Genomic DNA, 27,227 nt, shown 5'->3' on the forward strand with positions numbered 1-27,227 from the left:
TCAATCTTATTCGGGAAGAGGATGATTCGCTGGCAGTTGAACCATTGTCCGTTAATCAACGAATTGAAGAGCCAAGGAGCCCCGGGGAACGATGAAGTGCCGACACTAGGTGTCGCATACGCGATGTGAAGCAAGAAGACTCGAAATTGTGTGGGTCTTTTCGTCCTGCTTGGAGACAAACGGTTAAGCCTCCGATGATGGATGTTACGATGATTTGCCGACGCATTGGCGGATCATAGTGCCAAGCAAAGACTCGGCCCATCCGTGCAGCGACTAGACGTAGGCATGAAAAACATATCATCGCTTGTTCGCTTCGATGAGTCCGGTTAAGTTGCGTATCATGGTAAGATGGAAATAATCACACTGCGTACAATATCGATCAGTTCAACTAATGCCTCAGAATTCGGTGGCATCAAAGAAAAAAGCCAACTCCTTCCCACGAACTCTCAACCTCATAAGTCATAGCACCCTCGCAAGCTTCCTCGTATCAACAGTGACACAGTTGCAACTTATTTTACGAAACCACCGCATGAACTCATGCAAAGACAGGATCCTGCCGTGCCGACTTTAGGCTGGAATGGCAAAATCAGAATCACAGAAAGGATTGAAAGTTTTAATCTCAATCAGACCTGATAAAACCCTTTCCGCTGCCAGAATGAAATGATTAAACTGAGAATTTCCGGGTCCAGAGGCTGATACCGAATGTCGGGGCGATCACGAAGGGCGTCTACGGCGTTGGAAGAGTCATATATGGGCGTATTCTGACTCGCTTCCCATCGAGTCAACTCCCCCAGAACGCGCTCCTCAAACATGGGCATCAAGGAAGCCAAAGGCCCATTTGGGAGCTGCCCAGCGATAACCTCGCTTACCCACTGTGAGTACTTGATCAATCTCACAGGGTAGCCAGCATCATTTATCACTTTGCAAGTATCGCGAACAGTGATTGATGCCGCAGGGTTCGGTGATAAAAGGCTGTATGACCGGCCAAGGTAACTGTTGGACGAGGCAATGTGAACCATGGCCGAAATGACATAGTCAATGGTGCAGTATTCCAGGTTCTGTTGAAGATCTGGAAAAGCGCCGATTTGGATACAACCGACAATGAGCCGCGAGAAGAAGTCATTCGGATTCAGGGCGCCTGTTCTGCTGTCCCCAATGATGTACCCGGGCCGGTAGATCGCGACGGGAAGGCCACGGTCTCGCATGCGCCGGACCATTTGCTCCGCTGTCCATTGACTTGCTGAATAGCCCAGATCATATCGAAGAGCCTGTATGTGTGGGAACAGAGGTCCATCTTCAAGAACACGCGGTGTGCCCAGAATGAAACCAGTCGGGCCCCAGACGTCGATGCTGGACATATAGTGGAAAGACTTTTGCCGGCCCAGGGCCGCGACACGCAGTACGTGCTTGGTACCCAGAACATTGGAGGAGTAGTGAGCAGCGTAATTCTCGCAGAAATTCACCTTGGCTCCAAGGTGAAAGACGACTGAGGCCCAGTTAGTGAGCCAGGCGAACCGTTCAGCGCCCAACCCGAGATCAGGCTTCTCCATATCGCCTTCCAAAATCATAATCTTCTGGATCAGCGTCAACGAGGTTGGCCAAAGATCATATCGTTCCAGTGTCTGCTGGATGCGATCTGCGCCGCTGATCAATCCCTGCCGTCGCGCCAGGCAGGCGACCTGCTTAACCGTCGGCATGCCCAGTAGGTAGCGTAAGAGGTTCGCTCCCACGAATCCAGTTGCACCAGTCAAAAAGACGCGACCCTCACCATCAACCGTCCAGTCCGGGGTAAGTTCAATATCTTCGACGAGTCCTACATCTCGAATCCAAATCTCAGTCTCGTCATTTGAGTGGGCGACAGGTTCAGCTGTCGCGGTCATAACCTCGACAAGTGAAACGAGATCCTGTAGCCGGGTATGCTGTAGGAACTGGTCCATGAAAATGCGACAACCCACACGCTCCTGAATAAGAGATATCAATGTGGCGTTCTGCAAAGAACTGGCCCCTTGTTCGATAAAGTCGTCTTGGTCATTCGCATGCGACTGGGGGAGGATCTCCTTCCATATCTCCTTGATGATAGACTTTGTGGTCGGGGCTCCATTTGTCGTGGGTTCTTCACTGGTGGTTTCAGTGTGTTTCTGGCCTTTTTTCTGTCCCATATAGCGGTCTTTCAGCGCTTGTCGATCCAGCTTGTCGTTAACGGTCAATGGGAGCTCGTCGAGTAGCTCGATGTGGTTCGGGACCATATATGAAGGCGACCGCTCGCGCACAAATGCCAAAATGGATTCAGCTGTCAGGCTTCGCTTCTTCTTTGTCTTGGCAAACGCAACAAGCAGGGGGATTCCGCTGTTGGCGGTTGACGGGATATGGATCACCGCTACTGAGTCGACATCCTCATGGGAAAGCAAGTGTCGTTCCACCTCTGAGAGCTCAATTCTAAAGCCCCCATGCTTGACCTGCCGATCCAGGCGGCCGAAAAACTCTAGGCAGTTCAAGTCTGACCTCCATTCGGCATAATCCCCCGTTCGATATACGCGAATAGTTTCTTCACCGTTACCCGAGGTTTCTTCAGAGTCCAGGGCACTGCGATTCATACAGAAGAAGCGCTCTTCAGTCTCGTCCGGCATGCTCAAATAACCCGCTGAAAGCTGGGGCCCGGAGATACAGATCTCCCCCCGAATGCCGCTTGCTCGGATTGGCTGCAGATCCTGGTCCAGTAGGTAGGCTTTCATATCGCCCACCGCTCGACCGATGCTGATCCGTTCCCATTTCAATTCTTCCTCGGTTACCAGCATGGCAGTGGCAAGCGTGGTACACTCCGTTGGGCCGTATGTGTTCCAGAGACATTTCAGCGGCTTGCACATCGCACGCATTGCCTTGACGCTGGCGACGTCCCCGGCACTCAGCACATGTCGCAGACTTTGAAAGATAGAAGGATCTCCGAAAACAAGGATCTCCATCAAGGCGACGGAAAGTATCATCACTGTCACGCCTTGAGTTTCGAGGAAACCCTTAAGATGGGAAGGGTCCGTAACGGTTTCCTTCCTGATGGGAACGATGGTGGCTCCAGAAAGGAGGGCAACCCAGATCTCAAAGAGACTGAGATCAAATCCCGGGTTGTTGAAATGTGCCACTTTGTCATCAGGTAGCAATGGGGTGAACGGGGTCTTGCTGGCCAGATGCATGATATTCTGAGCGATGATTTGAACTGGCTTGGGTTTACCCGTAGAGCCCGACGTGAAGAGGATGTGGGTGCGGTGCTGCGGATCTAAGACAGAGTCCAAGGTAGGAATGGCCAGATCATGATTCAGGTGGCTATGAACGTCACGCTCTTTGTCGCCTGGGAGAGCAATATAACTCATACCCTCCAACAGCTGATCACTTTGCTCGGCAATCACATACCTGACCCCAACGTCGTGAAACATCCCCGAGAGTCTCATCTTAGGCATAGAAGGATCCACTGCGATGCAGGTGGCTCGAGCAAAAATCACCGCGAGTTGAGCTACCACCAGGTTGATCCCAGGTCCAAAAAGAATACCGACTGGTTCCTCCAGGTCGATACCCTTCTCACGAAGGGTTTGAGCCAGCCCCTGTGACTCCAAAACTAACTTTTTATAGGACAATTGATTGTCATTTTCCTTGACGGCAATTGCTCTGGGAGAAGATTGAGCAATTTCAATGATGGATTGGTCCATTTGGGAAGAAGAGGCAGCAATCACTGTGCGATACAATAATCTTCCGATTGATTTGTATTCTCGAGATCAATTCAAATTTGCAGAATAGACTAAGGAAACAGGCTGTGGCATGGGCTTGCTGAAATTGATTTCCCGTCTTTCCCAATCTATATTATATATGGGTCCTTGAGTATGATAGCACATGTCCTGGCTGACGTTCTCCGTAACAAACGTCAAAATCAAGATTGAGCAAAGTACTGATATTTGGACGAGTTCAATCGTGGCCGTAGTTGATTGGATATCGAGGATGGAGAGTGAATCTCCAGCACAGGCTGCTTCAAGACGTGGAGGCCCGGGCTGTGGCAGCAAAGCACGAGAGTGACGTCTCTTCCGCCCAAAATGGCTTCTCAATGATCGTCCAGAGATTGCGAACTTCTAATCGCATATACTCGGTTATCCTCCATGCCGATCTCCTGTCTGAGTTCGTCATCGTCTGTGCTAAGTTGAACTTCATGATCCTGTCAGCCGTAAGCCCGTTCTTCTTCCCTGGGTCATATTGTTTTGACTTCTATCTTGAAGTCTTACCACATCCAAGGTTCTTTATTGGAATAGACCACGGCATTTCTCCTGCCTGACCTTCAATCTGTGGTTGCTCATCATGTCCCACCTTCGCATGCTCTTCTGTACATTTCAGACAAAAGTTTGATCAGCGTCATGCAGATATATGCAAGTCCTACGTGGCACCGTGTTCATTCTCCCTCCGTCGGGATGTCATCTCCCTTTTGCATGTTGCAATGCGGTATCCACGTCATCCCTTCAAGACCTCGCTTGTCTATCTTCTCTTCTTTGGGCTCCTGCCATGTCAAAAAATTTCGTCTTTCTTGATCTCTTGAGGGAATATGTCCAAGGTTTCAGTGCCTCGCTTTTTTGAATTGTGCTCCTATTGGGAATTTCATGCATGGATAACTGTCTGCTGCAAAAGCGGAAGTGGATTCCACGAATAGGCACCTGCAGTGATCACCATCGATTTTTCAAGATCTGGTATGAAAAGTTTCACGTGGTGCATTTTGCTCGAGGCTTACTATGATACTATGATGAAGATCCTTCTCACGGGCCTCCTCGAGAAACCGAGAACGTGTTTGTATGATGGCATCAACAGGGAACTATCCACGCTCCTATAGCACCTTCTGACATATAAAATCTTCCTGATTGGGACGCCGGCAGATTCGATTTTGACTCCAGCCCGACGACCGGTGTTACTCGGACTTTGATCTCAAAATGGAATCTCAGGATTCTCCTCACAAAAAACCATAAAAGGCACTTTGCTGCTGGCCATTTCAGAGGATGCTTGAGTAAATTCAAAAGAAAATGTTCTGATACAACCATATCCTCCCGCGTCATGTTCTTCAAACGATCCCAATCTGTTCCTCCAGGGACTGTGTTGTCTCTGTGTCGACATACCCTATATTCGCTCTCAGGACGGAATTTCGGCACCCCAAATACAACACATTGCTTCACTAACCAGAGATCCATGCACTGCGGAGATATATTGACCAGAAAGCTCCAGACAACTCTGGAAAACCGTCGCCAGAATGGAAGACTCATCGAGCCGAAAAATCCACAAATGGTCGCGCAGATGGTGGATTTTGGCTCCAATGATACCCTTTCCCTCACCTCATCAGGGGTTCTGCGCAAAGCCTTGCTTGATGAAATTGCCAAGTATCCTGACTTTGAAGTCGGTAGTCGATCAACGCGGATCTTCGAGGGGACTACTCAGTACCTGCTGGACCTGGAAGAGCATATGGCTCAATTTCATCGAGCAGACTCTGCACTGTTTTTCCCGTCTGGTTATGAGGCCAACGTCGCTGTCTGGTCAACGATTCCTCAGCCAGGTGATGTTGTGGTTTACGACGAGTATATCCATGCCAGTATCCATGATGGTCTGCGTCAAGGGAGAGCTGTGACTCGAATGTTCTCTCATAATAGCTGTGAATCTCTTCGAGAGTGTCTCTTAGAGATATGCAAGTCAAGCCCAGTCGTGGCAAAAGGAGAACAATCGGTGTTCATTGCTCTCGAATCAATGTACAGCATGGATGGGGACATAGCACCTGTTCATGAAATGCTGAGGCTGACAAAAGAAATATTGCCCCACGGCAACGCGATCTTCTCAATCGATGAGGCACATTCCAATGGTCTAGTCGGTGAAAATGGATCAGGTTATATTTGTTACTACGGCCTCGAGAAGGAATTTCCTATTCGACTGCACACGTGTGGGAAGGGGCTCGGCTCAAATGGTGGTCAGTCTCATCAAAATAGCTCGCTGAGTCTTTGAGACAGCTTGAACTCTGACCCATAGATAGCCGCTGTGCTTGCTAATTCCACCATCCGGTCATACCTGATCAACTATGCGAGAGGCCTCATCTTCTCTACAGCCCCCGCATTTCCATCGTTAGCTGCTGTCAAAGGAGGATACAACATTCTGGCAAGCAAGGAAGGCGAGGAGGTTGGTTACCAAGTTGTAATGGAAAGACACTAATGGGGTTCTCACTGACAAATGACCAGCGCCGTACTCATCTGCAGAACAACATCCGCCATTTGTATGAGAAACTCACTGGACATCCAGAATGGGCAAAATATGTATTCAGTGGTATCATCAGCCTTCCTACTGAGAAAACTTGGCGTACAGGACCTTTCCGGGGCCCGATTATCCCGCTCGTCACAGAGCTTGGACAAGCGGCCAGTCTTGCCCAGAGATTACAGAACGCGGGCTATCAGGTGAATCCAGTGTTCTACCCTATCGTGCCTCGAAGCAAGGAACGGGTCCGACTTGTGATGCATGCAGACAATACAGCAGCTCAGATTGATGAGGTGGTGGATTTGATCATGAACTGGTCGAGGTCTCGTTTTACGGACCAGCTTGGAGTGTCAGGTCGTCTTGTATCCGACGGGAACATGTATCAGAACACGGCTTTCTCTGACTAAATTTTTTATTTTCTAGTGTTGTGAAACATTAGGGAATCTATATGGATTTCCCCCCGATTATAACTGCAGCAGCATTCTAATCACGAAGTCACGTAGATTAAGTATTGTCGGCCGGGAAGTGAGGCAATACCACGACTGCTTCTGTGGTTTCCCTACCACGGACCGTGGTTTTATCTGACTGGGTCTAAGACAGATAGTCGAGCAAATAGAGATATGAAAGAGTTTGATTCTATCAACTAGGTGGGTTACACGTATTTATAGACAGGAAGCCTATGTATGACGTATATATCACAAAAAGGAATACATTAGAGTATGCAATAAATCAATCAAGCCAAGATTCTAGGCCCGATTGACCGCCTAGACCACCCCCTAGAGCACGGACCATTTACCCCCTAAACCGACGATCATTTTGGTCCTTATGTTCCAAGATATATAATGAAATCTTTTTTAGGGTTTATGGTTTCCTAGCCCATATGCAGTCTGATCTCATATGTTGGATAAGAGGATAGCTCCACCTGTATAGCAATTGGTCTATATTCCAACAAGTATTAAAACTAAAGTAGCCTTGGAAATCAGAGAGAATCCAAGTTTGGCTTGACCAGTCTTCATTTTTCATCTGCCAGTCAATTTCTATTCTTTAAACTAGTAGCGAGGACGCCGCATGACCAATTGTTTACCCATTAGGTTGAGGTATCAGGTAGCAGCGCCACCCACCTAGAGGATTCAGTCACTGTTAAAGTTGTCGGTTCAAGGCCGTCTTAATTTTTGAAATTGTTGCCTATTGTGGCCACTTTCGCTTTGTAGAGGGCTTTTTATCGGGGTCAGGTCCCGGGTCCGATTTCTGGAGGAAAGCATTCCAATCAACAGTCTTCTTAGGTCGGGCATTGCTGATGGTGATGATTGCGAAGCGATACAATGATGGAGTCTACCATCGGGTGCTCACGGGCAGTGCCGCCAGTCTTTATAACTTTTCTGCCGATGACCACTCATGTAGCTGCCGCAAGAGTGTGCTATAGACAAGATGAGACCCAAAAGGGCAAAGCGCGAGGACGTTAGACAACGGCCACCCACGGTGGAAAGACTACGGTTTTCTGGACGAATGCCACGAATTCTTGACAAAACGCCGCGCACAATCGTGGATTTTCCAGTCACCCCTGAATTATCCCGTATCGTTAACACCGATAAGGTCCTGGGATCGGCCCCAGTCTGGTCAAACTTTTTGCTCCCGTCCCCTAATTTTCTCTGCCCCACCCACCTGGCTGGCTTGTTGGCTAGCTGGCACCTCAACTCCGTCTAATCAATTCCTCTTACCATAGCCAGGGCGGAACCATCGATGGTGGACGACACCATGAATTTTAATGAATTTTAACTTAGTATCAAATATCATACAGTAATGTTCGATATCAGTTTTCCGAGCCCTCATCCGGAACGCGCCATGCCGGGCATTGCAGAATCTGCTTAGGCTCCAGCTTGTCCGATTCAACCTTTCTAGCCAAATAGCTCTGCAAATAATCAACCATTATTGGGATAGGTAGTATGGGCATGGGAATTCCTAAGGCTGGTCACTCGTAATGGTCTCTTCCAATATCCTTTTATAGGTTTAGAATTTCGGCGTGGTGTGCCATCTCTAGGCAAAGGACGCGAGGATTGTTCTGCCAAAAAATTATGAGCTCGGAAAACAGTACAAAAACATGGTAATCAATATATATGAAGCGACATTCCCTGATGGGAGACGCAAAGTAAAATTCGAGGCATCCTCTATAGTTAGGGATGGTTAAACCGGTACTATGTGCCTTGTCCGAGAGGAGGTAGCTAGGCGAGTACAGATGAAAGGATGTACCCGAACATATACATATATAATGACAACTCTCTCCTATTCCCGCCTTCGTATCTCAAAATGCTTCGTAGCATTGAACACTTCGATCTGAAATGTAGCATGCTTAGTAGCAGACTTCACATTTCCAGACACGAGATTGAAAGCATCGCCACTAGAGAGCATTGGCGATGGCATAATATGCATCCTTGGGGCTATAATTTGCGTCGAAGAGCAGAGGGCTGGAGCTGGAGCGCCACGAATCCTAGCCAAACATCTCGTATTAGTATGCAGACTTTAATAAGTGGATGGAAATGAGCATTTACCGGGTCAGCAACTCCCCACACTGTGATTCCGACACACTTTGACTGGTTCAGACAAGCATTGACAACCTAATAGATATTTAGCGAGGCGTCGACTATACTAGTCATGGCGTTATGGAAACTCACGTTTACATAGTCGGTAGAGCTGGCTCCAGCAATATCAAGCTCAGTAACAGCAATCTCCTCTGTTCCTGCACCGGCTAGAGCATTAAGAGCTGTGAGAGGCTGTTAGCTAATTTTCGGCTGACAGGAAGCAAGAGGGTACTTATCCAGCAACTGCAGCACCACCACCGGCGCTTAGGTGGGTTTGAGAACCTTAGAACGAGTGAGTAATCATATACGGTAAACTATAGCGCCGGGTATCTTACCGATTCCGTCGATTGGGATACCGGCAGCAATCCACTTCTTGACATGGCTGACCATACCGGTCACCTTGGAATAAGAGGCGGAATCCAGGCTTTGTAAGATCAGAATCATTGAAAAACGAAAAGAGCAGAGGGACATGACTCACTTGTAGTCATTGATGTAGAGCTTTGCATTTGGGTCTGCAGCACGAGCTGTTTCGAAAGCGATCCGCACAAAGTCCTCGCCGAGAACATTGTAGAAGACACTGCTACGTAGGGAACCATCTTCGTTGAAGATTTCATTCACAACGTCCTTGGATCGATCAGTAATGTAGTTTTGTAGAAGTCATGTTGTGGATATAACTTACCCAGGCGTAGATTTTACCCTTGTAACGGTTCATCAGCGTGGTAATGTGGTTTTTCAGGACATTTGTCAAAGTTGTTTTGTCTGAGATGGAAGAGACCCAGGATGGGAGCTGAGAGTGCCACACTTGACGAGTTTAGCTACTCATATTATGCTTGAATACTAAAACTTCGAGTACTTACCGAGAGTATGGCCGCGGATCAGCTTCCCATTTGACTGAGCAAAGTCGACCTAGATTCTATTAGGACCAGGCAAAGAAGCAACTGTTATGAAAAGGTTAGGTACATACCAGATAGTCCGACCCTGTGAAAGAGAACTGGCCCGAGCTTGCTATTTTGCAAATCAGCTTCCAGTACTCTAGTTACCGCGAGACAGCTATACTCACGCTCAGTAGCATCCCACTTCATACTGTTCTCCGGAGTCAATTGACCGAAGTCGGCCTTGATAATTGCCGGGGTCTTTGCGTTCTTGTTGAAGGAGTACTGATCACCGATATTTCCAAGGTATTTCTTTCCGTGGGCCTTGAATTTGGTATCAATGCTCACAGAGGCCTGTCGGGATTCGACGGGCCCGGCAAGCACTTGGCCTGCAAAAAGGACAGCTAGAGCAGCTGCCTTGATTTGAACCATATTGGAAAAGATGTTGATGCTTCAAGTCGATGAATGAAAGTGAGTGTGAGTGAGTATGGCAGAAGAAAGACACTATCCGAGAGGGATGGAGACAATACTTATACAGGACAGGAGCCAGCGTTCCTTAGGGAGAAGAAGTTGATAGTTGAGATGCTAGCTAAATGGAGATCCTTCCCCGATGGGAAACGGATATTGCCTATTTTGTTCAAGATCCTAGCAAATAACTACAGGAAATAATATTCGACCTTTTGTTCAGCCTAAATATTTGCATAGAAGATTTCAGGCTGGAAGCTATGTGGGTTAGTAATTTGATCTTTGTATCCTATCAAAAAGCCACGTTCCTTTCAGATAGTCCCATTGCAAGTTCTAGCCCCAATATGAAACAATGAAAGGCCCTACAATACTTGGCTTGTGTTCCAGGGTAGACCAATGTGGTGGGTGGAGTCCAAAAAAAGGCTCCTCACGAGTGGAGATGACGCCGATCACCTGCACTTTGAAGTTCGTCCAAACTAGCTAGCTCCAAATTCGCCAAGCAGGGTCTCCCTCGGTTACAAATATGCTCAACTATTCTCGACTTCCTCGGCAAAATTCCCCGAGGTACCTCCGAGCCGATCAGACATTCTTCAAGGAGCTTTCGGCAAGCCACAACCCGCACCATGAAGATAACAAGCGCCAAACCGAAAGTGTTTTGAGATTAGTGTGTTTTATAGTGAAACAACCCTATAATAACGATGTATCAGCAAGGATCAATTCATTCAGCGTCCTCATCAAGAAACCATGTCTGGATTCATCATTCCTTCGATACAATAATCCAGCCTTACAAAGCAGTCCCCACAATTCCGTATCTATAACATAATAGTATAGTCAAAACAAGGTTCGACACGATTAACTTGACGCGGGGCTCATGCCGGCATCTAGTTCCAGAAAGGCAATAGTCCGGCGGACGATTGTTTCTGGCTAATGTTGTTTACCCGCTAGCACTCCTGGACCCTTTTTCTGAGAGGGCAACAAATCAAAAAACATGCCAAGCGCCGCCTCTTACCGACTGAAACGTCGTGGAGTCTATTTACGCAGAGAAGGGGTCCTGCTCAGTTTATTTTAACCGGTCCGACAATTCAACCTATAAGCCGTACGTGGAATACTTATATAAGATCGGTCTCTGCCAAGATACTTCTGTTTTTCAAGTCTTCAATCATTCAAACCGTCGCTGACTAGAAACTAAACGACAATGAGGTTCCTCCAGGCAAACGCTGGCTTGCTGTCATCTGGCGTATTCTTGCTCGCATCGGTGCCAGGTGTCGTCGCCGACTGTGCTCTTCCATCGACTTATAGTTGGACATCAACAAGCGCTCTAGCGAATCCAAAGTCCGGATGGACGGCAATCAAAGATTTCACCAATGTGGTCTTCAACAACCAGCATCTCGTCTATGCGTCAACCACAGACTCGAATGGGAACTACGGCTCGATGAACTTCGGCACGTTTTCGGATTGGTCTGGCATGGCATCTGCTAGTCAAAACGCAATGAGCTTTTCAGCCGTTGCTCCCACTTTGTTCTACTTCCAACCAAAGAATGTCTGGGTCCTGGCCTATCAATGGGGCTCGAGCACGTTCACCTACCGAACATCAAGTGACCCTACCAATGCGAATGGGTGGTCATCGGAGCAAGCCCTTTTTTCGGGAAAGATCTCCGGCTCGTCTACTGGTGCCATTGATCAGACCGTTATCGGTGACTCTACGCATATGTACCTTTACTTTGCGGGAGACAATGGCAAGATCTATCGCTCCAGCATGTCCATCGACAGTTTCCCTGGAAACTTCGGAACAGCGTCAGAGGTAGTCCTGAGTGACAGTCAGAACAATCTATTCGAGGCGGTCCAAGTGTACACGGTCAAAGGCCAAAACAAGTACCTGATGATCGTCGAGGCGATTGGGTCAACGGGGCACCGGTATTTCCGTTCATTCACCGCCAGCAGTCTCGGCGGTTCGTGGACGCCGCAGGCAGCAACCGAGAGCAACCCGTTCGCCGGGAAAGCCAACAGCGGTGCAAGCTGGACCGATGATATAAGTCACGGTGATTTGGTTCGCACCAACCCTGACCAAACAATGACCATCGACCCATGCAACCTGCAGTTCCTCTACCAGGGACAGAACCCGAACTCCGGTGGCAACTACAATAGCCTACCGTGGAGGCCGGCCTTGCTCACTCTGAAGAACTAAAGGGGTTTTGGTATTGATGAAAGAGGGGGTTCCGGAGCTGTCGAGACGAAATTGTGAGAGGTGTGAGATGGTGACTATGAGGACCAGGAAGGGGTCGAGGAACATGTGTCCGAACCATTAGGAGCAATTTCACGCATTCATTGTTTTCATTATGCGCCGGATCCGCTCATATAGAGCATACATCTCGAGTAGAAAGTAGGCCGGGGATATCGTTTCGTCTAGTATTCTCAGTATTTACGGCAGACTTGGAAAGTGTGTCGGCTATCACTTCTATCACTTTACCGAGGGGAAGAATGGATACAGTAGAAGAACTTTCTCCACATTCTGGAAAAAGAAACTGCAGATTAATGGGAGAGAAGCGAAGGCATGAGGAAGATCACATCCAGCGCATTTTTCTCTTTTACATAAGCTATTGTCGCTCAAATGGATACATTTGAACAGACTTACGCATAACCCAGTTTGTGTCGAAGACTCTGACCGAAAACCCAACCCAGCCTGGGTCCGAGTTGGGTCCGGGTTGGGTCGGGCGCAAGTCCATATTCGGATGACGGCTCACAAAGGTGGATACCAAACACGGGCAGTTACCGCGATGGCATTCTAGTCCCGGGTAAGCGGTGATCAAATCCAATAGCTAAATTTAAATTTAACAATCACAAACGAAATTGCCCCCGATGCTTCCAACGAATGTAAAACGACTTCGATCTGACTCTTCTGTCTTACACTGTTGTCCTCAACAGTTGTGTCTGTGTTTGAGCTATTCCAGGCTCGACAATTAGATTGAATCAGCTCGATCTGAAAATTAATCATCGTGGCAAATCTGGTGAAGAGGTTGACAGCCGCCTGCATTGTCCCACTCACCAAACGCATAGGCACCTACAAGGGTATACCCTGTTTCTGTTGTAGTGATATCCGCCGACTGGGTGATTGTCTCGTTGATTGTCGTAGCTTCGGAGCCTGTGATGGTCTGAACGACGGTGATCTCGCTAGTGGAGGTGTCGTCCACCTCAGGCCACTAATTGGGTCACAGATGCTGTTACCCAAGCAGTGACATCGACAGTAGCCAGGGATATCACTTCCGCTGTCACGTCACGTGTAGCCACGTCGGTCAATGTGGCGGTCTCAGAATCGGGGACAGTAACGGTGATGGCATCGGAGAGTATGGTTTCTGTGTCAAGGGTGACTGGAGAACTAGACTGGAGAACTAACATGGATCACTGTGCTAGAGGTCTCGTAGACAACCACATCAGAACTCAACGTGGTGGCAGCCTGGGTGGCAGTGCTGGTCAAATATGTCGTGAGAAATTGGGTGACATAGACAGTCTGCACTCCAATAATGGAAGTTTCGGTAACAGTTTGAGACTCTCGCATAATATCTGTCACGAATGCAGTCACGGTGGACGGTGCCAGATTCATTCTGACGCATGCTTCTGATATAATCTCAAGATCAAAGATTGATAATTGTCTAGGGGTAGAGATCGCGGTGGTTCGGTCATCACTGACATCGTGCTTGACAACAGCAGGGATAGTAGCCTCAGTGGTAGTGTCAGCGCTATCGAGTGTCAGCTGGCAATATAATAAAACCAAGAAGCGATAAAAAGGGGGCTGCAGCTGACAAGACGAGCAGAGAAATCACTAAGAGCATGAATGCGCGGCTGGGTCAAACAAGCGTTCCTAGTAGTGAGTTGCGTGGTTGTACAGTATACTGTAAGAAAGTATATTCACAATAGATGGAGGTGGGTGGATTTAAGCTCCCAGGAAACGGGTTCGGGTGATTTGGATTGTTTGCATAAGTCAATCATTCTAGACCATGGTTCCCCTAGGCGCTCCCACCAGTTGTTGCCCCCCAGGAGCTAGATTGTGCGTCACCAAGTGGCCTGCCACTGAACAAAGACCGAAAACTCTATCCGGTCAAACCAGGTTGATAATTTACTATACGCTACAGCTAGTTGTTGAAGAACGCATTAACATCAAAGCTTTTGGCCATTCCCACAACCCCCTTGCCGTGGTTTGTGGCTTTGACATTGTGAATTTCCTGGTGAACCTCTCCGTTGTCATTGTCGCAATTGATGAGGCCGATAAGAAGCCTTCCGCCGTCACTCATGTCGACATTGGTAATTTTTTGCCCTGTACGCACTTGGTGAGCCTCCGCAAGCAGGCTTTCTAAGAGCTTTCGAGAATCATCTATTGCAGCACGTTGATCTTGGAGTTGCTCAACGACTTCGGCGCCACCTGGACGATCATCCAAGAGCTGCACTTCTGTCATCTTATGCAAGGCCAACGCCGCTACGGCCTTCTGTTTGTCAATCTCAATGATCTCCTGAGCAATCTCAGTTTCCTTTATACGAAGATCTTTTTGCATCGTGTCAACGATAGGGGATAAGCCTGCGATCGAAAGCCTGTGGAGCCAGTGAGCCTATGTCTGATGACCAAGCCAAACCTGTATCAGAAATGGAATACATATAAGATTGCGGTGCTGACTGCTGTGTCCATGGTAGACTTGTAGCGGTTGAGCTGCTCACATAAAGTCGTAACAGTTCGTTCAGCGAACAAGCCGACACGGACACGATCCCACACGTGCATCTTTTCACCCGAGCGCTTCGTCCACTGTACTATCTTTATGCGAAAATCACTGCAGGCTTTTTGGCAATGCATGATGGCCAACGACAGCGCCTTCCTCACATCGGGTGTGAGGTGTTCAAGCTGGGAGTTCTTCTGCGCATTATTCAAGGCCAGAAGGATGGCCTCCACACCCGTCAGCTCGTCCTTGAGACCAGCTATCATATCTGGTGCACCTTTGATAGCCTCGATCTCGTGGATCAATGATTGAATACTCTGTAGCGCTGCTTCAGTGATACCTAAAGCGCCAACAGTCAAGCTGAACGGATCCATCGTCGCGAAAGAACGAGTAGAATGGACCTCGCTTGAAGGAAATAGTGGGTTTAGATACTTTGACAGAGTCGTGCTCTTCTTTCGAATGGTTGTTTCAACATGATGGGTATGTTGTCAGCCGAACATAATTATGGATATTGGATGAAAGCGTAGGGTAGGATATGAACCGGCACTGGAAAATCGTGAGGCTTACATTTTATTTGCCGCCGATGCTCCTACTGCGAGGGCATGAGGCTTTATCAGCCAATCATTCACCTTCATGAACGGTATCGGACAACAAGCTTACCGGATAGAGCTAGGCGAAGTTCTAATTTTGGGCTTGGCCCCGCCTGTCAGCGCAAAGGACTGAACCAGTGGACCGCCCCTCCCTAATTGGAAGACGACACGTTTACAACGTGCAGTTTGCACGACTGGCCCCCAAGCGAACAAAGCGCGCGGAAACACCTGAATCTGTACGAGAGGATCAATGTCCCTGGTGACCGTATTTATAATTTCTTGGTCATCAGCCACCTCAGTAAGACAGTCGAGTCTCCATATTTTTCTTCTTTGAAGGGTACGATTTGCCCGTCTCAGTCATTTCGAATTTCTTATGCCTAGCGATCGTGATACGAGAGCCATGACTAGAGGAACGACGTCGAGAGCCCTCTTTACCCAGAATATCTCTGGAGTGAGCGCAGAATCGGGTGGAAAAATGTTCGTAGGATACTTAGATAATAGTAACAACATGAAATACTATGGTGGGACCCACTACCACCAGTATCCTGGTAAGTTCTTGGGCAAGAAAACTGACCGTGACTGCTAACAAACTCCTAGACCAAGATTGCGTAAAGAATTTGCGAATAACGGATCCCCGATCCGATAAATCTCGCGTCGAGAGCAATAAGGGTGGACTTTTGAAGGACTCCTATCGCTGGATCCTCGGTCATGCCGATTTCAAACAGTGGCAAAATGACCCAGAGAGCCGGCTACTCTGGATCAATGGCGATCCTGGGAAGGGCAAGACGATGTTACTATGCGGAATCATCAATGAGCTGACTGCGTTAACTGATAAGGATACGACCACGGTATCGTTCTTCTTCTGCGAGGCCACTAATTCTCACCTTAATAACGCCACGGCGGTTTTACGCGGACTACTCTATCTACTTCTCACCAAGCAGCCAGCTTTGATCCCACATATACAAAAAGAGTACGATAACGCTGGAAAACAGCTCTTCGAGGATGTTAATGCGTGGCACGCATTATCAAGGATCTTCGCCGATATCCTAAAAGATCAGCTCTTACAGAGCACTTATCTAATTATTAATGGACTCGACGAATGCACCCACGACCGACCCCTACTTCTCGATCTTGTGTCCAAAAATTCATCGGCGAATCCGAATGTCAAGTGGATTGTCTCCAGTCGTAACTGGACGGACATCGAAGAGTCTCTTGATAATACGGATCAAAAAGTAAAGCTTTGTTTGGAGTTGAACGAAACCTTTATCTCCGAAGCCGTGACTATCTACATTCACCATAAGGTTCAGATATTGGCAAAGCTAAAGAATTTTGATGAGGGACTTCTTGAGGCGGTTCGCTCCCACTTATTGTCAAACGCATATGGTACTTTCCTTTGGGTGGCCTTAGTCTGTGAGGAGCTCAAGAAAGGCAGAGCGCGGAACGCCTATAAACTACTGACTGCTTTTCCAGTAGGGCTAGATCCACTGTATAGGCGGATGATAGAGCATATTCAAGACTCGGAGGACGCAGAGGATGCAGAGATTCGCCTACGTATCTTGGCCGTCGTCGCTATCGTGTACCGCCCTATTACGCTTGAAGAACTACCGGCCTTGGTCGAACTACCCGAGTATTTCTCTAAAAATGACCAAAATTTAGCAGATTTAATTAGGGACTGTGGTTCCTTTCTGAGACTCTGTGGCCGTACAGTTTTTCTAGTTCACCAATCTGCAACAGACTTCCTGCTTAGAGAAGCATCAAATGAAAAGTTTTCCGTTTTCCCCCAGGGCATCCAAGCCAAACATCACGAAGTCTTTTCGCGGTCTCTACAGGCCATTTCCGAGATACTCCGACGCGATATCTACAATATTAAACATCCTGGATTTCCGATTGAACAAGTCAGACAACCTAATCCGGATCCGTTGGCAAAAGCACGGTACTCATGTATCTATTGGGTCGACCATCTACAGGATTGTGATTCTAGCCCAAATATCAATCAGGACCTTCACGAAGGTGGCGCCGTGGATGATTTTCTCCGTCGGAAATATCTCCATTGGATCGAATCCCTTAGTCTTCTCAGAAGCAATTCTGAAGGCATAGCGGCGATAGTCAAGCTTGATAGCTTACTCTGGGTTAGCGGTCATGATTACATCGAAATTTTCTTTTGCTAATAAGTAGGCGCTTTAGGTCAAAAAGGGTATTTCAGTGGCACTTTTGAAGCGAGTGGGTGATGCATCTCGATTTATCCGATACCATAGGCTGGCGACGGAGAATAGCCCCCTTCAAGTATATAGCTCATCGCTAATATTTAGCCCAACCCAGAGCATAACTAAAATCTGCTACCAAACGGAGAGACCAGGCTGGCTTGTCAATGAATCAGTGATAGCAGATGATTGGAGTCCATGTCTTCAAACCCTTGAGGGGCATAGCGGCAGGGTGGAGTCAATTACCTGGTCGCCGGATGGAAGCCGACTCGCATCAGGGTCATATGATCAGACTGTTAGGATCTGGGACCCGGTCACTGGCGAGTGTATGTCAACCCTCAAGGGGCATAGCGACGACGTCACGTCAATTGCCTGGTCGCCGGATGGAAGTCGACTCATATCAGGGTCATATGACCAGACCGTCAGAATCTGGGACCCGGTCACTGGTCAGTGTATATCTACTATTGAGGGGCATAACGGCTTGGTAAGGTCAATTACCTGGTCGCCGGATGGAAGCCGACTCGCATCAGGGTCAAATGATCAGACCGTTAGGATCTGGGACCCAGTCACTGACCAGTGCATATTCACCCTCGAGGGGCATAGCGACGACGTCACGTTAATTACCTGGTCGCCGGATGGCAGCCAACTCGCATCAGGGTCAGATGATCAGACCGTTAGGATCTGGGACCCAGTCACTGACTAGTGCATATTCACCCTCGAGGGGCATAGCGACTGGGTCACGTCAATTGCCTGGTCGCCGGATGGAAGCCGACTCGCATCAGGGTCAGATGATCAGACTGTTAGGATCTGGGACCCAGTCACTGGCTAGTGCATATTCACCCTCGAGGGGCATAGCGACTGGGTCACGTCAATTGCCTGGTCGCCGGATGGAAGCCAACTTGTATCAGGGTCAGATGATCAGACCGTCAGGATCTGGGACCTGGTCACTAGCGAGTGCATGTTAACCCTCGAGGGGCATATCGACTTAGTAAGGTCAATTACTTGGTCACCGGATGGCAGCCGAGTCGTATCGGGGTCAGATGATCAGACCATCAGAATCTGGAACTCGGTCACTGGCCAGTGCATATCAACCCTCGAGGGGCATAACGGCTTGGTTAGGTCAATTGCCTGGTCGCCGGATGGAAGCCGACTCGCATCAGGGTCAAATGATCAGACCGTCAGGATCTGGGACCTGGTCACTGGCCAGTGTATGCCAACCATCGAGGGGCATAGCGACGACGTCACGTCAATTGCCTGGTCGCCAGATGGCAGCCAAGTCGCATCGGGATCAGATAGTCAGATAGTTAGGATCTGGGACCCGGTCACTGGCCAGTGCATATCAACCCTCGAGGGGCATACTGGCTTGGTTAGGTCAATTACCTGGTCGCCGGATGGAAGCCAACTCGCATTAGGGTCAGATGATAAGACCGTCAGGATCTGGGACCCGGCCACTAGCCAGTGTATATCAACCCTCGAGGGGCACAATGGCTTAGTTAGGTTAATTACCTGGTCGCCGGATAGTAGCCAACTCGCATCAGGGTTAGATGATCAGACCGTTAGGATCTGGGACCCGGTCACTGGCCAGTGTATATCAACCCTTAAGGGGCATACCGGCTTAGTTAGGTCAATTGCCTGGTCGCCGGATGGAAGCCGACTTGCATCAGGGTCAAATGATCAGACCGTTAGGATCTGGGACCCGGTCACTGGCCAGTGCATACCAACTATCGAGGGGCATAGCGACGACGTCACGTCAATTACCTGGTCGCCGGATGGAAGCCGACTCACATCAGGGTCAGATGATCAGACCGTCAGGATCTGGGACCCGGTCACTGGCCAATGCATATTCACCCTCGAGGGGCATAGCGACTGGGTCATATCAATTGCCTGGTCGCCGGATGGAAGCCGACTCGCATCAGGGTCAGATGATCAGACCGTCAGGATATGGGACCTGGTCACCGGTCAGTGCATGTCAACCCTTCCTGTTGGTTCTCCTGAGGGTCTTCGATTTGACAAAGTCAATCTGAATCATCTACATACTAGTGTTGGAACATTCAATCTCGAAAATGGTGTCTCTATCAAGACTTCCCTTGACCGTTCGGCTCTCCTGCCACATCAAACAGGGTATGGCTTTAGTGATAACCTTGCCTGGATAACCTATAGAGGAGAAAATCTTCTATGGTTGCCCTCAGAGTATCGGCCGACCGTTTTCTCATCATCGGCCATAGCGTTAAATCTGGCAATCGGCTGTTCGTCGGGTCGCGTCTTAATCTTTAGATTCTCGAAGAAGCTCGGCGCCGAACATCCTGACACGCTAGCGAGTATGACCAATCTAGCCCATACCCTAAGGCCATCGGGTCAAGACAAAGCCGCTTCGTAGTTGATGGCCGAATGCGTTCGACTTCGCGACCGAAACTTAGGCCCTGACCAACCCCGCATACTATGCCTTCCAAGTCTACTCTTAATGAATGGCATGAGAAGTGTGACTCTACATCTTCTCAATCCATCAAAGCGCCGACTGAAACAAAAGAAAACCAAATCCTAGCCTTTTCGGAACCGTTAAGGCGGATTCCAAACCTGGCGGAAATCATAGGCGCACAATCTTCTCACGCCTCTTCCGCAGAAAGTAGGACTCTACCCTCTTCAATTATTTTGGAAGAGAGCTTATTTTCATGGTAGTGAAAAGAATGGAAATAAAAAAATTCTGTCATCGCAACTGTGAATAGCTCTATTACTCTTACAGTAATGTACAGATATAACATCCAGCATTTAAGATTCCATCATGTTCACTAAAACACATAGCTTCTGGATACATTACGTATAGTAGTATTCAGAAAGTAGCTCGTATCTAATGAACTCATTAACTGTCAGATTGCAAGATCCTATCAGCAACAGCCCTTGGTTTGTATGGAAGTTTCTAGAATTTTTCTTTTTCGAATAAACGGGTGACTTGCGGGCCTGTATTATATCCGATGTTCCGTACCATACGCCAAGACCGTTCAAACCAAAGACGATCGGCAATCTAGCCGAATCCGGCCTAGAAGGTTTCACCACCATCTTGGCGGTGGGGCTTGAGCTAGTGTCTCTGTGTAAAACATGGAAGCCAATTTCGAATATTGCTATATCCAGAATGCGCAATGCATCTAAAGCTTCGCTCGGAACACACTTCGTAATGACTCCAGACCTGAAGGTCCGTCGTAGATTTGTTGCTCGGTCATGCGGGTGTTGATCTGCAGAAGTTAGGATTGAACAAATCGAGGAATGCAGGATGCAGTGAGCTTACATGTTGCGGGCCCAGCTGATCAACCGTCTCTACGCCTAGTAGACGCATGGCAGTCTTGCTTTCGTCGGCGAGAACTGTTTTCAAAATTTAGCGTGGTCCATATAAGGGTTTCAAAATGGAACATACTCTGCAATGTCCGGCGGACACCATCTACACCACCGGCTGCAAGACCCCAGAGAGCACCTCGGCCAATGCCCACGCCCTTGGCGCCTAGACAGAGAGCCTTGACGACATCTGTGCCGCGTCTGATACCGCCATCCACATAGACTTCGAGCTTGTCGAAGACCTCGGGGCAGAATTTGCGGATCTCTAGCAGGGTGTGCACGGCTGGTGGTGCGGTATCTGTGGCGCGACCGCCGTGGTTGGACAGGATGATGCCCTTGACTTGTGGTGTATGGAGGGAGGCGAGATATGCGTCTTCGTGAGTTTGCAGGCCCTTCAGGACAATCGGGAGATCTGTCTGCTTGGCCAGCCAAGGCAGAGTTTCCTGCCATGTCAAGGAGGGATCCGTGCCGGCAAAGAGTTGTTGGCCAACACCACCCGATCCCCCAGAAACATCGGGTGTATCATCTGAGGTGCGCTCGGCAGCCTTGACACCACTAGGCACAGATGTCGCAGCTCCAGCTACACTATTGCGCTCGTCATCTTCACGCTTGCCCGGAACAGGAGCGTCAAGAGTGAGAACAATAAACTTGATACTCTTCAGCTTGTTGATACGTGCAAGCATCGTCTCGCTCTTCTTCCTATCAATCTGAACATAGAGCTGCCATCCAAAGACCTGATCTGGGGATGCATCCTTGACAATCTGTTCCGGGGTCATAGAAGCATTATTCGAGATAATCTGCATTGCACCAAAGCTACGGCACGCCTCCGCAATACCAGCCTCACCAGACGGATGTCCGAGACGGGCCATGGCAGCCGGGGAGACATAAATGGGCATACCCAACTTATGTCCCAGAGCAGATGTGTCCAAGTCGCATTTCGTGCAATCGACAAATACTCTCGGCCGTAGAAGAATAGATTTGTACACCTCGTTGTTGAAACGCTTGGAGACCATATCGTCGGCTGCTGAATAATAGTAGGCCCATGCTTTCTGGCTGATTTGCTTGGTCGCCACCTCCTCGATTTCGTCCAAGTTGAGAAGTGTCTCCACGGGAGGCGGGCCCTGCGCGGGTTCTTGGGACTCGGCGGGGGCCTCTTCCTTTGGTAATGTGCTTGCGTCTACAGTACCCAGACAGCATTCGGGCTTGAGCTCCTCCTCGAGGGTACCGGGAGGATGGATAGGGTCGTATTCTTCAGTGGCATCCTTGCCCGACAGCTTTAGGATGATCTTCGCACCACCAGGGTGCTCGGATAGGAAATCGGTCACCTAAATTCGTCGCCGTCAATTCCTATTTTGCTTGAAATATATGGAAGATGGTAGACCTCACATCGTAGACTTTTCCGTATAGGATAACCCAGCAGCTCTCGCGGGTGTTGTGCTTTGCGACTGTGTTGGAGTCAGACTTGAGCCGATTGCGAACGCAGCGGGGCCTGCCGAGAACCTACCTTCTGCCGCATCGAATACCTTGGCCATTATGAACAGCACTGAACAGCACTCAGGAAAGGAGAGCGTATAGGAATCAATCGCAGAAGAGAAAGGGGGAATTGAAGAAGTCGGGGACAAAAGCGCACTGTTCGGAGAAGGCGCCGTCGTGGAGTGTGGGGAAGACGGCGACTGAATGCTATGTTGGGCAAATTCGATAGCCGACCGTCTGGAGTATTAGAAACACGCTCACGTCATTGGTGGGGAAATTGATCGGTGTTTTTACACGACTCAAGTTCCTGATAAATGCCCATGCTCTACAAATGGATTAAGACAATCGGAAATTGATATCCACGGCGACTGTCTCCGACATGGAAATGATAAATACAAAAAGCCGAAAACAGGCCAAGCGTACATTGCGGCCACGTGAGAGCCGGTCACGCGCTCCGAGCTGAACTGACATCAAATGCAACTCTATCTGCAACTTTGACTTGAGCAAAATCCCGGTAGTTACCATGTTTGAGGTATGCCCATCATCTGCTTGTGCCTGAGCAGTCTTGCTCCTGCGACTTGTCCAGTCCTTACTAACTGATCCAGCGACGGGCGGCTGATCGTTATCATCTGCGGATGCACCGCGCCCGCTCGGCAGTACTGACTACAGAAGAAATCGTTGAAGTCCGCGCTGCCCAGCGAACCTTTGAAGGCGCGTACGTCCGCACCGCCCTCTCCCAGTTCTCCTTCGCCCTCGTCGTACTTAAGATCTTCACCGCCGAGTTCTACAGTATCGGAGCCCTGTTCGCCATCTACGGTACCGGTGTCCTCATAATCGGCCTATTCCGCCGCTCACAAGGAAACCGACAGTTCTTTTCGGAGCTAGGAGAGGATGGTATTCACCGGCATAAGTTCCGCACGAGTGGAAATGCAGTGGTAGTTCTGACTGCGCTGAGTATCGCGGCGTACGCGTGCTTGATCGGTCTGACTCTGAACCTGGGTTCATGATGAGCGGGGATGCGACCGCCCACTCCTCGAACCTGCAGTCATTTCTCCCGGGCAATGTGTGCAACCCCCTGCGTTACCGCCAAGTGCCAAGGATTCTGCATCACAAAACTGTATTGATTATCTCCCTGGCGGCAGGCGGCAGCGGAGGATCACCGTGAGCCGGCGGAAGCCTGCTGTTGGTCGGAATCCGAGCTGCTGTGCTGAGGAACGAGACCCGCCAAGGATGCCGAGTATGTCCTGCGGAAAGGGAGGACTGGCCCGAGCGGTGAGGCGTATGTTGCACAAGGCGTCCCAAGAATCAGCTGTGCCTCTACCGGACGCGTCCGGATTCGAATCGGTTGATGGGCCAAGATTTTTGGTTCTCCCAACGGACGTGGATAACTGGGGTTGGCAGATAGTAACTATTGCTGAGCCATCGTTTACGCGAAACTGTAGTCGGAGTATCAGCGGGCATCACAGGGTTTGATATGCGCACAGGGATGAAGCTGCGACTGATCCACTGTGCCGATTCAGCCTGGGATATGTGTTGAGCCAAGCATTCTAGGCTGGAGATAAAGACAGTACAGTATGCAATAGATTCGCCATGCCTTCCTTGCACAATCTGCCCGGACCGTATATAGAGCTCCAATCCATCTGCAAATAGGCTTTTTTCTTTCCAAGATCTACTTGCATAAAATAGTTCATCTTGACATCATATGGAAATGTTAACGCCATTGTGATCCACCAAGTGGACTCGTCGATCAACAGAACAGCTGTGACTTCATCCACTAGGCTTGTTCCTAACAGATCCATTATCTTCTCTTTTCTTTCGTCTTGATTAACTTCAGTAACTGGCTACCTATCAATTCAGCACGGTGCACGTTCCGTTCAGGTACCTCGATTGGGAAGATTCGCCTCAACACGCTGGGCCTGTCTGACCACCCCCAAGGCCCTTTATCACGACCGATCAGCGCACACAACGAAAGGTACCCCGCGAAGCATCAATCCCGAGCATCCCGATTCGACAAAACTCCTGCGTGGTGCGTCTACGCTGCAAAAAGTGTTGAGCCACGGCGTTCGCAGTGACGTTCTGTTCGGAGTTGAGTCATCCGTCCCGCTCACTTTTCCCAAGTGGCCCCTCCCACTTTTGAACCCTCGAGAATCTTGACGGCCAGCTCAAACCCCATTCCTCAAGGGCCTCTAAAAGCAACTTCCACCATCACAGACGGCTAAGTCCTTCCCTGCTGGGGATGGCGCAGCATTCCAGCATCGCACGGTCGGCGATGACGTCGAACACGCCAGATCCTGCAGCTCTGGGCGATCAGAGGAATATGAATCGGCCCAACGGCTTCAGTTCAAAAGAAACTAGCCCCGGCCCGACTAAGGATGGAGCTTTAATGCCTCCTCCGAAGTCCGTGGTCGGACGAGCGCTAGGAAATGACTTGCATTCCGATGTCCACAAAACATCGCAGGCGCCCAAGGGCGGAGTCGGAACTGCCCTGACTGACACTCCGATTTCTACCGCACCCCCGTCTCCACAGATGTAAGTCCCTGCCTCTGAGTCGTCAGTTACCCGGTGCCTGGAACTTTGTCACGATCTTCTTCTTCCCCGAACCTATGAGCGTGTGAGGTGCTCCGGGTCATGTCTATCCCGCCTGTTGTGGGCGCTGTCGTCGGCGGAAAAGGCGTCACTCTTTGGTGCATCCCGGACCCTCATGCTTCCCCATGTGCGGCTGCGCCGCGTAGCCCGTCCCGTGATTGCTCCTCTTTTTTTCAATAAGCTTCTCATGTCTAACCTTGTTGGTCCTTTGCAGAACTGGTTCATCCGGAACACCTAGCCGCATTCGGGCAACCACTCTTGATATTCCTGGCCTGACCAAGTCCAAGGTCTCCCCAGATGGCCGTATTGCCCAGCGTGATGTCGGCGCAAAGCTGGTCATCGTTATGGTCGGCCTGCCGGCTCGAGGCAAGAGTTACATTACCAAGAAGCTGGCTCGCTACTTGAACTGGCTTCAGCACGATACCGAAATCTTCAATGTTGGCGAGCGTCGTCGTGTGGCAGCGGGCAGGTCACCCTCTCCAGCCAAGTTCGATCTTGGTCAGGATAAAAGCCCGAAGAATGTTCACAAGGACCTCGTTGACTCGGTGCGCCGCTTGAGCGTCAGCGTTGGGAACACTATGAACAAGAAAGACTCACCGCCAGAGGAGACTGATGATATTCATCTTCCACCTCCGGTTGTTCCCGCTAAGATTCTCATTAATGGTCAAGATCCTGAAAACCAATTCTCGACAAATGGAAGCACCGTGGTGCCATCCATCGACGCAGATCCGGGTCAGTCCCAAAACGACCATGCTATTAAGGAGGCTTCTCCAGAGCTCATGGACCAGACTGCCAACTTCTTTGATCCTCAAAACCAGCGTGCTGTCAAGCTTCGAGAGCAGGTTGCGCTAGACACCCTCGACGAGTTGCTCGAGTACATCCTGGAGCGCGGTGGCAGTGTTGGTATTCTCGATGCTACCAACAGCACCATGGAACGTCGCAAGGCCATCGTGGATCACGTCCGCAAGCGTGCTGGCACCGAGCTGGGCATTCTCTTCCTGGAAAGTAGCTGTGTGGACAAGGACCTGCTGGAGGCGAACATGCGCCTGAAGCTTTCCGGTCCTGACTACAAGGGTCAGGACCCCGAGACCGCTCTTGCGGACTTCAAGAAGCGTGTCGCCCTTTACGAAAATTCGTACGTTCCGTTGGGTGAATACGAAGAGAAGCAAAACATGGCCTTTATCCAAATGATCGATGTTGGTCGCAAGATGGTTTCCCATCAGACACATGGTTTCCTCTCTTCCCAGGTTGTTTATTATCTCCTGAACTTCAATCTTTCGCCTCGCCAGATTTGGATCACACGCCACGGCGAAAGCCTGGACGACCAGGCTGGCCGTATCGGCGGAGACTCGGATCTAAGTGAGAATGGCAAGCGTTATGCTAAGGCTCTCACTCGCTTCACCGATCATCAGCGAAAGCAGTGGGAGATGTACCAACGCCAGAAGGACCTGCTCTGGAATTTCCCGCCTCGAGCTGGTGACAGTACCCCTCCCAACCCGTCGTACATTCCTCGTGACCGGCCGCGTAACTTTTGCGTATGGTCTTCCATGATGAAACGATCCATTCAAACCGTCGAGCACTTCAACGAGGATGATTATGATATCAAGCAGATGCGCATGCTTGATGAGCTCCACTCGGGAATGATGGAAGGCATGACCTATAAGGAGATTCAGAAGCAGTACCCCGAGGAATACGCCCACCGCAAGAAGAACAAGCTTTTCTACCGGTACCCCGGCCCTGGTGGGGAAGGCTATCTCGACATCATCAACCGCCTCCGAGCCGTCATCGTCGAGGTCGAGCGTACGACCGATCATGTTCTCCTGGTCAGCCACCGGTCTACCGCCCGAGTCCTGCTCTCCTACTTCCGTGGCCTCAAGCGCGACGAGGTCGCCCAGCTCGACGTTCCCATGGGAATGCTTTACATGCTTGAGCCCAAACCCTATGGTGTCGACTTCAAGGCCTACCGCTACAACCCGGAGACTGACTGGTTCGACTATCTTCCCCAGTACGAGCTGCACCAGGTGGGCGCAGCTGACACCAGCAACTGAGGTTATCATCCTCCACATTTCAAAGCGATTAAACTCGCTTTATGACTTCCCATGAACTGTGACGACTTTCCCGCAATATCAGAATGAATGCGGCTCCTCCTCGTGAATATCCATTGCTGCACATGATAATCTCGTCATTCCAC

The 27,227-nt window shown here is 49.6% G+C and overlaps 11 protein-coding genes across 11 annotated transcripts; 5 read left to right on the plus strand and 6 right to left on the minus strand.

The window, feature by feature from the left end:
• Positions 1-623: 623 nt before the first annotated feature.
• N7443_009198 (non-ribosomal peptide synthetase) lies at positions 624-3,695 on the minus strand (the record flags this gene model as incomplete). The annotated part of the gene is made up of 1 exon (XM_056889254.1): positions 624-3,695. One exon carries the CDS (start codon positions 3,693-3,695, stop codon positions 624-626), a length of 3,072 nt encoding a protein of 1,023 aa, XP_056738556.1.
• A 1,510-nt stretch (positions 3,696-5,205) lies between these two features.
• Positions 5,206-6,656, plus strand: N7443_009199 (aminotransferase class I/II-fold pyridoxal phosphate-dependent enzyme; the record flags this gene model as incomplete). The annotated part of the gene is made up of 3 exons (XM_056889255.1): positions 5,206-5,971; positions 6,035-6,177; positions 6,237-6,656. 3 exons carry the CDS (start codon positions 5,206-5,208, stop codon positions 6,654-6,656), a joined length of 1,329 nt encoding a protein of 442 aa, XP_056738557.1.
• Positions 6,657-8,644: 1,988 nt separating this feature from the next.
• N7443_009200 (endo-1,4-beta-xylanase) lies at positions 8,645-10,129 on the minus strand (the record flags this gene model as incomplete). The annotated part of the gene is made up of 9 exons (XM_056889256.1): positions 8,645-8,734; positions 8,796-8,861; positions 8,919-9,007; positions 9,161-9,249; positions 9,304-9,449; positions 9,505-9,626; positions 9,683-9,731; positions 9,790-9,830; positions 9,886-10,129. 9 exons carry the CDS (start codon positions 10,127-10,129, stop codon positions 8,645-8,647), a joined length of 936 nt encoding a protein of 311 aa, XP_056738558.1.
• Positions 10,130-11,357: 1,228 nt separating this feature from the next.
• On the plus strand, positions 11,358-12,347 carry N7443_009201 (uncharacterized protein; the record flags this gene model as incomplete). The annotated part of the gene is made up of 1 exon (XM_056889257.1): positions 11,358-12,347. The coding sequence occupies one exon, from the start codon at positions 11,358-11,360 to the stop codon at positions 12,345-12,347; it is 990 nt and encodes a 329-aa protein (XP_056738559.1).
• Positions 12,348-13,146: 799 nt separating this feature from the next.
• On the minus strand, positions 13,147-13,760 carry N7443_009202 (uncharacterized protein; the record flags this gene model as incomplete). The annotated part of the gene is made up of 2 exons (XM_056889258.1): positions 13,147-13,359; positions 13,554-13,760. The coding sequence occupies 2 exons, from the start codon at positions 13,758-13,760 to the stop codon at positions 13,147-13,149; spliced, it is 420 nt and encodes a 139-aa protein (XP_056738560.1).
• A 529-nt stretch (positions 13,761-14,289) lies between these two features.
• Positions 14,290-14,706, minus strand: N7443_009203 (uncharacterized protein; the record flags this gene model as incomplete). The annotated part of the gene is made up of 1 exon (XM_056889259.1): positions 14,290-14,706. One exon carries the CDS (start codon positions 14,704-14,706, stop codon positions 14,290-14,292), a length of 417 nt encoding a protein of 138 aa, XP_056738561.1.
• An 83-nt stretch (positions 14,707-14,789) lies between these two features.
• On the minus strand, positions 14,790-15,236 carry N7443_009204 (uncharacterized protein; the record flags this gene model as incomplete). Its single annotated transcript, XM_056889260.1, has 1 exon — positions 14,790-15,236. The coding sequence occupies one exon, from the start codon at positions 15,234-15,236 to the stop codon at positions 14,790-14,792; it is 447 nt and encodes a 148-aa protein (XP_056738562.1).
• A 724-nt stretch (positions 15,237-15,960) lies between these two features.
• Positions 15,961-20,030, plus strand: N7443_009205 (Nuc-1 negative regulatory protein preg; the record flags this gene model as incomplete). The annotated part of the gene is given in 5 exon segments (XM_056889261.1): positions 15,961-16,000; positions 16,050-17,581; positions 17,637-18,344; positions 18,357-18,470; positions 18,483-20,030. The coding sequence occupies 5 exon segments, from the start codon at positions 15,961-15,963 to the stop codon at positions 20,028-20,030; spliced, it is 3,942 nt and encodes a 1,313-aa protein (XP_056738563.1).
• A 763-nt stretch (positions 20,031-20,793) lies between these two features.
• N7443_009206 (FMN-dependent alpha-hydroxy acid dehydrogenase) lies at positions 20,794-22,509 on the minus strand (the record flags this gene model as incomplete). The annotated part of the gene is made up of 5 exons (XM_056889262.1): positions 20,794-20,880; positions 20,934-21,007; positions 21,060-22,302; positions 22,364-22,422; positions 22,482-22,509. 5 exons carry the CDS (start codon positions 22,507-22,509, stop codon positions 20,794-20,796), a joined length of 1,491 nt encoding a protein of 496 aa, XP_056738564.1.
• A 464-nt stretch (positions 22,510-22,973) lies between these two features.
• On the plus strand, positions 22,974-23,457 carry N7443_009207 (uncharacterized protein; the record flags this gene model as incomplete). Its single annotated transcript, XM_056889263.1, has 2 exons — positions 22,974-22,982; positions 23,056-23,457. The coding sequence occupies 2 exons, from the start codon at positions 22,974-22,976 to the stop codon at positions 23,455-23,457; spliced, it is 411 nt and encodes a 136-aa protein (XP_056738565.1).
• A 1,229-nt stretch (positions 23,458-24,686) lies between these two features.
• N7443_009208 (6-phosphofructo-2-kinase PFK26) lies at positions 24,687-27,084 on the plus strand (the record flags this gene model as incomplete). The annotated part of the gene is made up of 2 exons (XM_056889264.1): positions 24,687-24,979; positions 25,251-27,084. 2 exons carry the CDS (start codon positions 24,687-24,689, stop codon positions 27,082-27,084), a joined length of 2,127 nt encoding a protein of 708 aa, XP_056738566.1.
• Positions 27,085-27,227: the final 143 nt, after the last annotated feature.

Source organism: Penicillium atrosanguineum (assembly GCF_028827265.1).
Source record: "Penicillium atrosanguineum strain IBT 20685 chromosome Unknown utg000007l_segment0_segment0, whole genome shotgun sequence".
NCBI classification, from domain to species: Eukaryota; Fungi; Ascomycota; class Eurotiomycetes; order Eurotiales; family Aspergillaceae; genus Penicillium; species Penicillium atrosanguineum.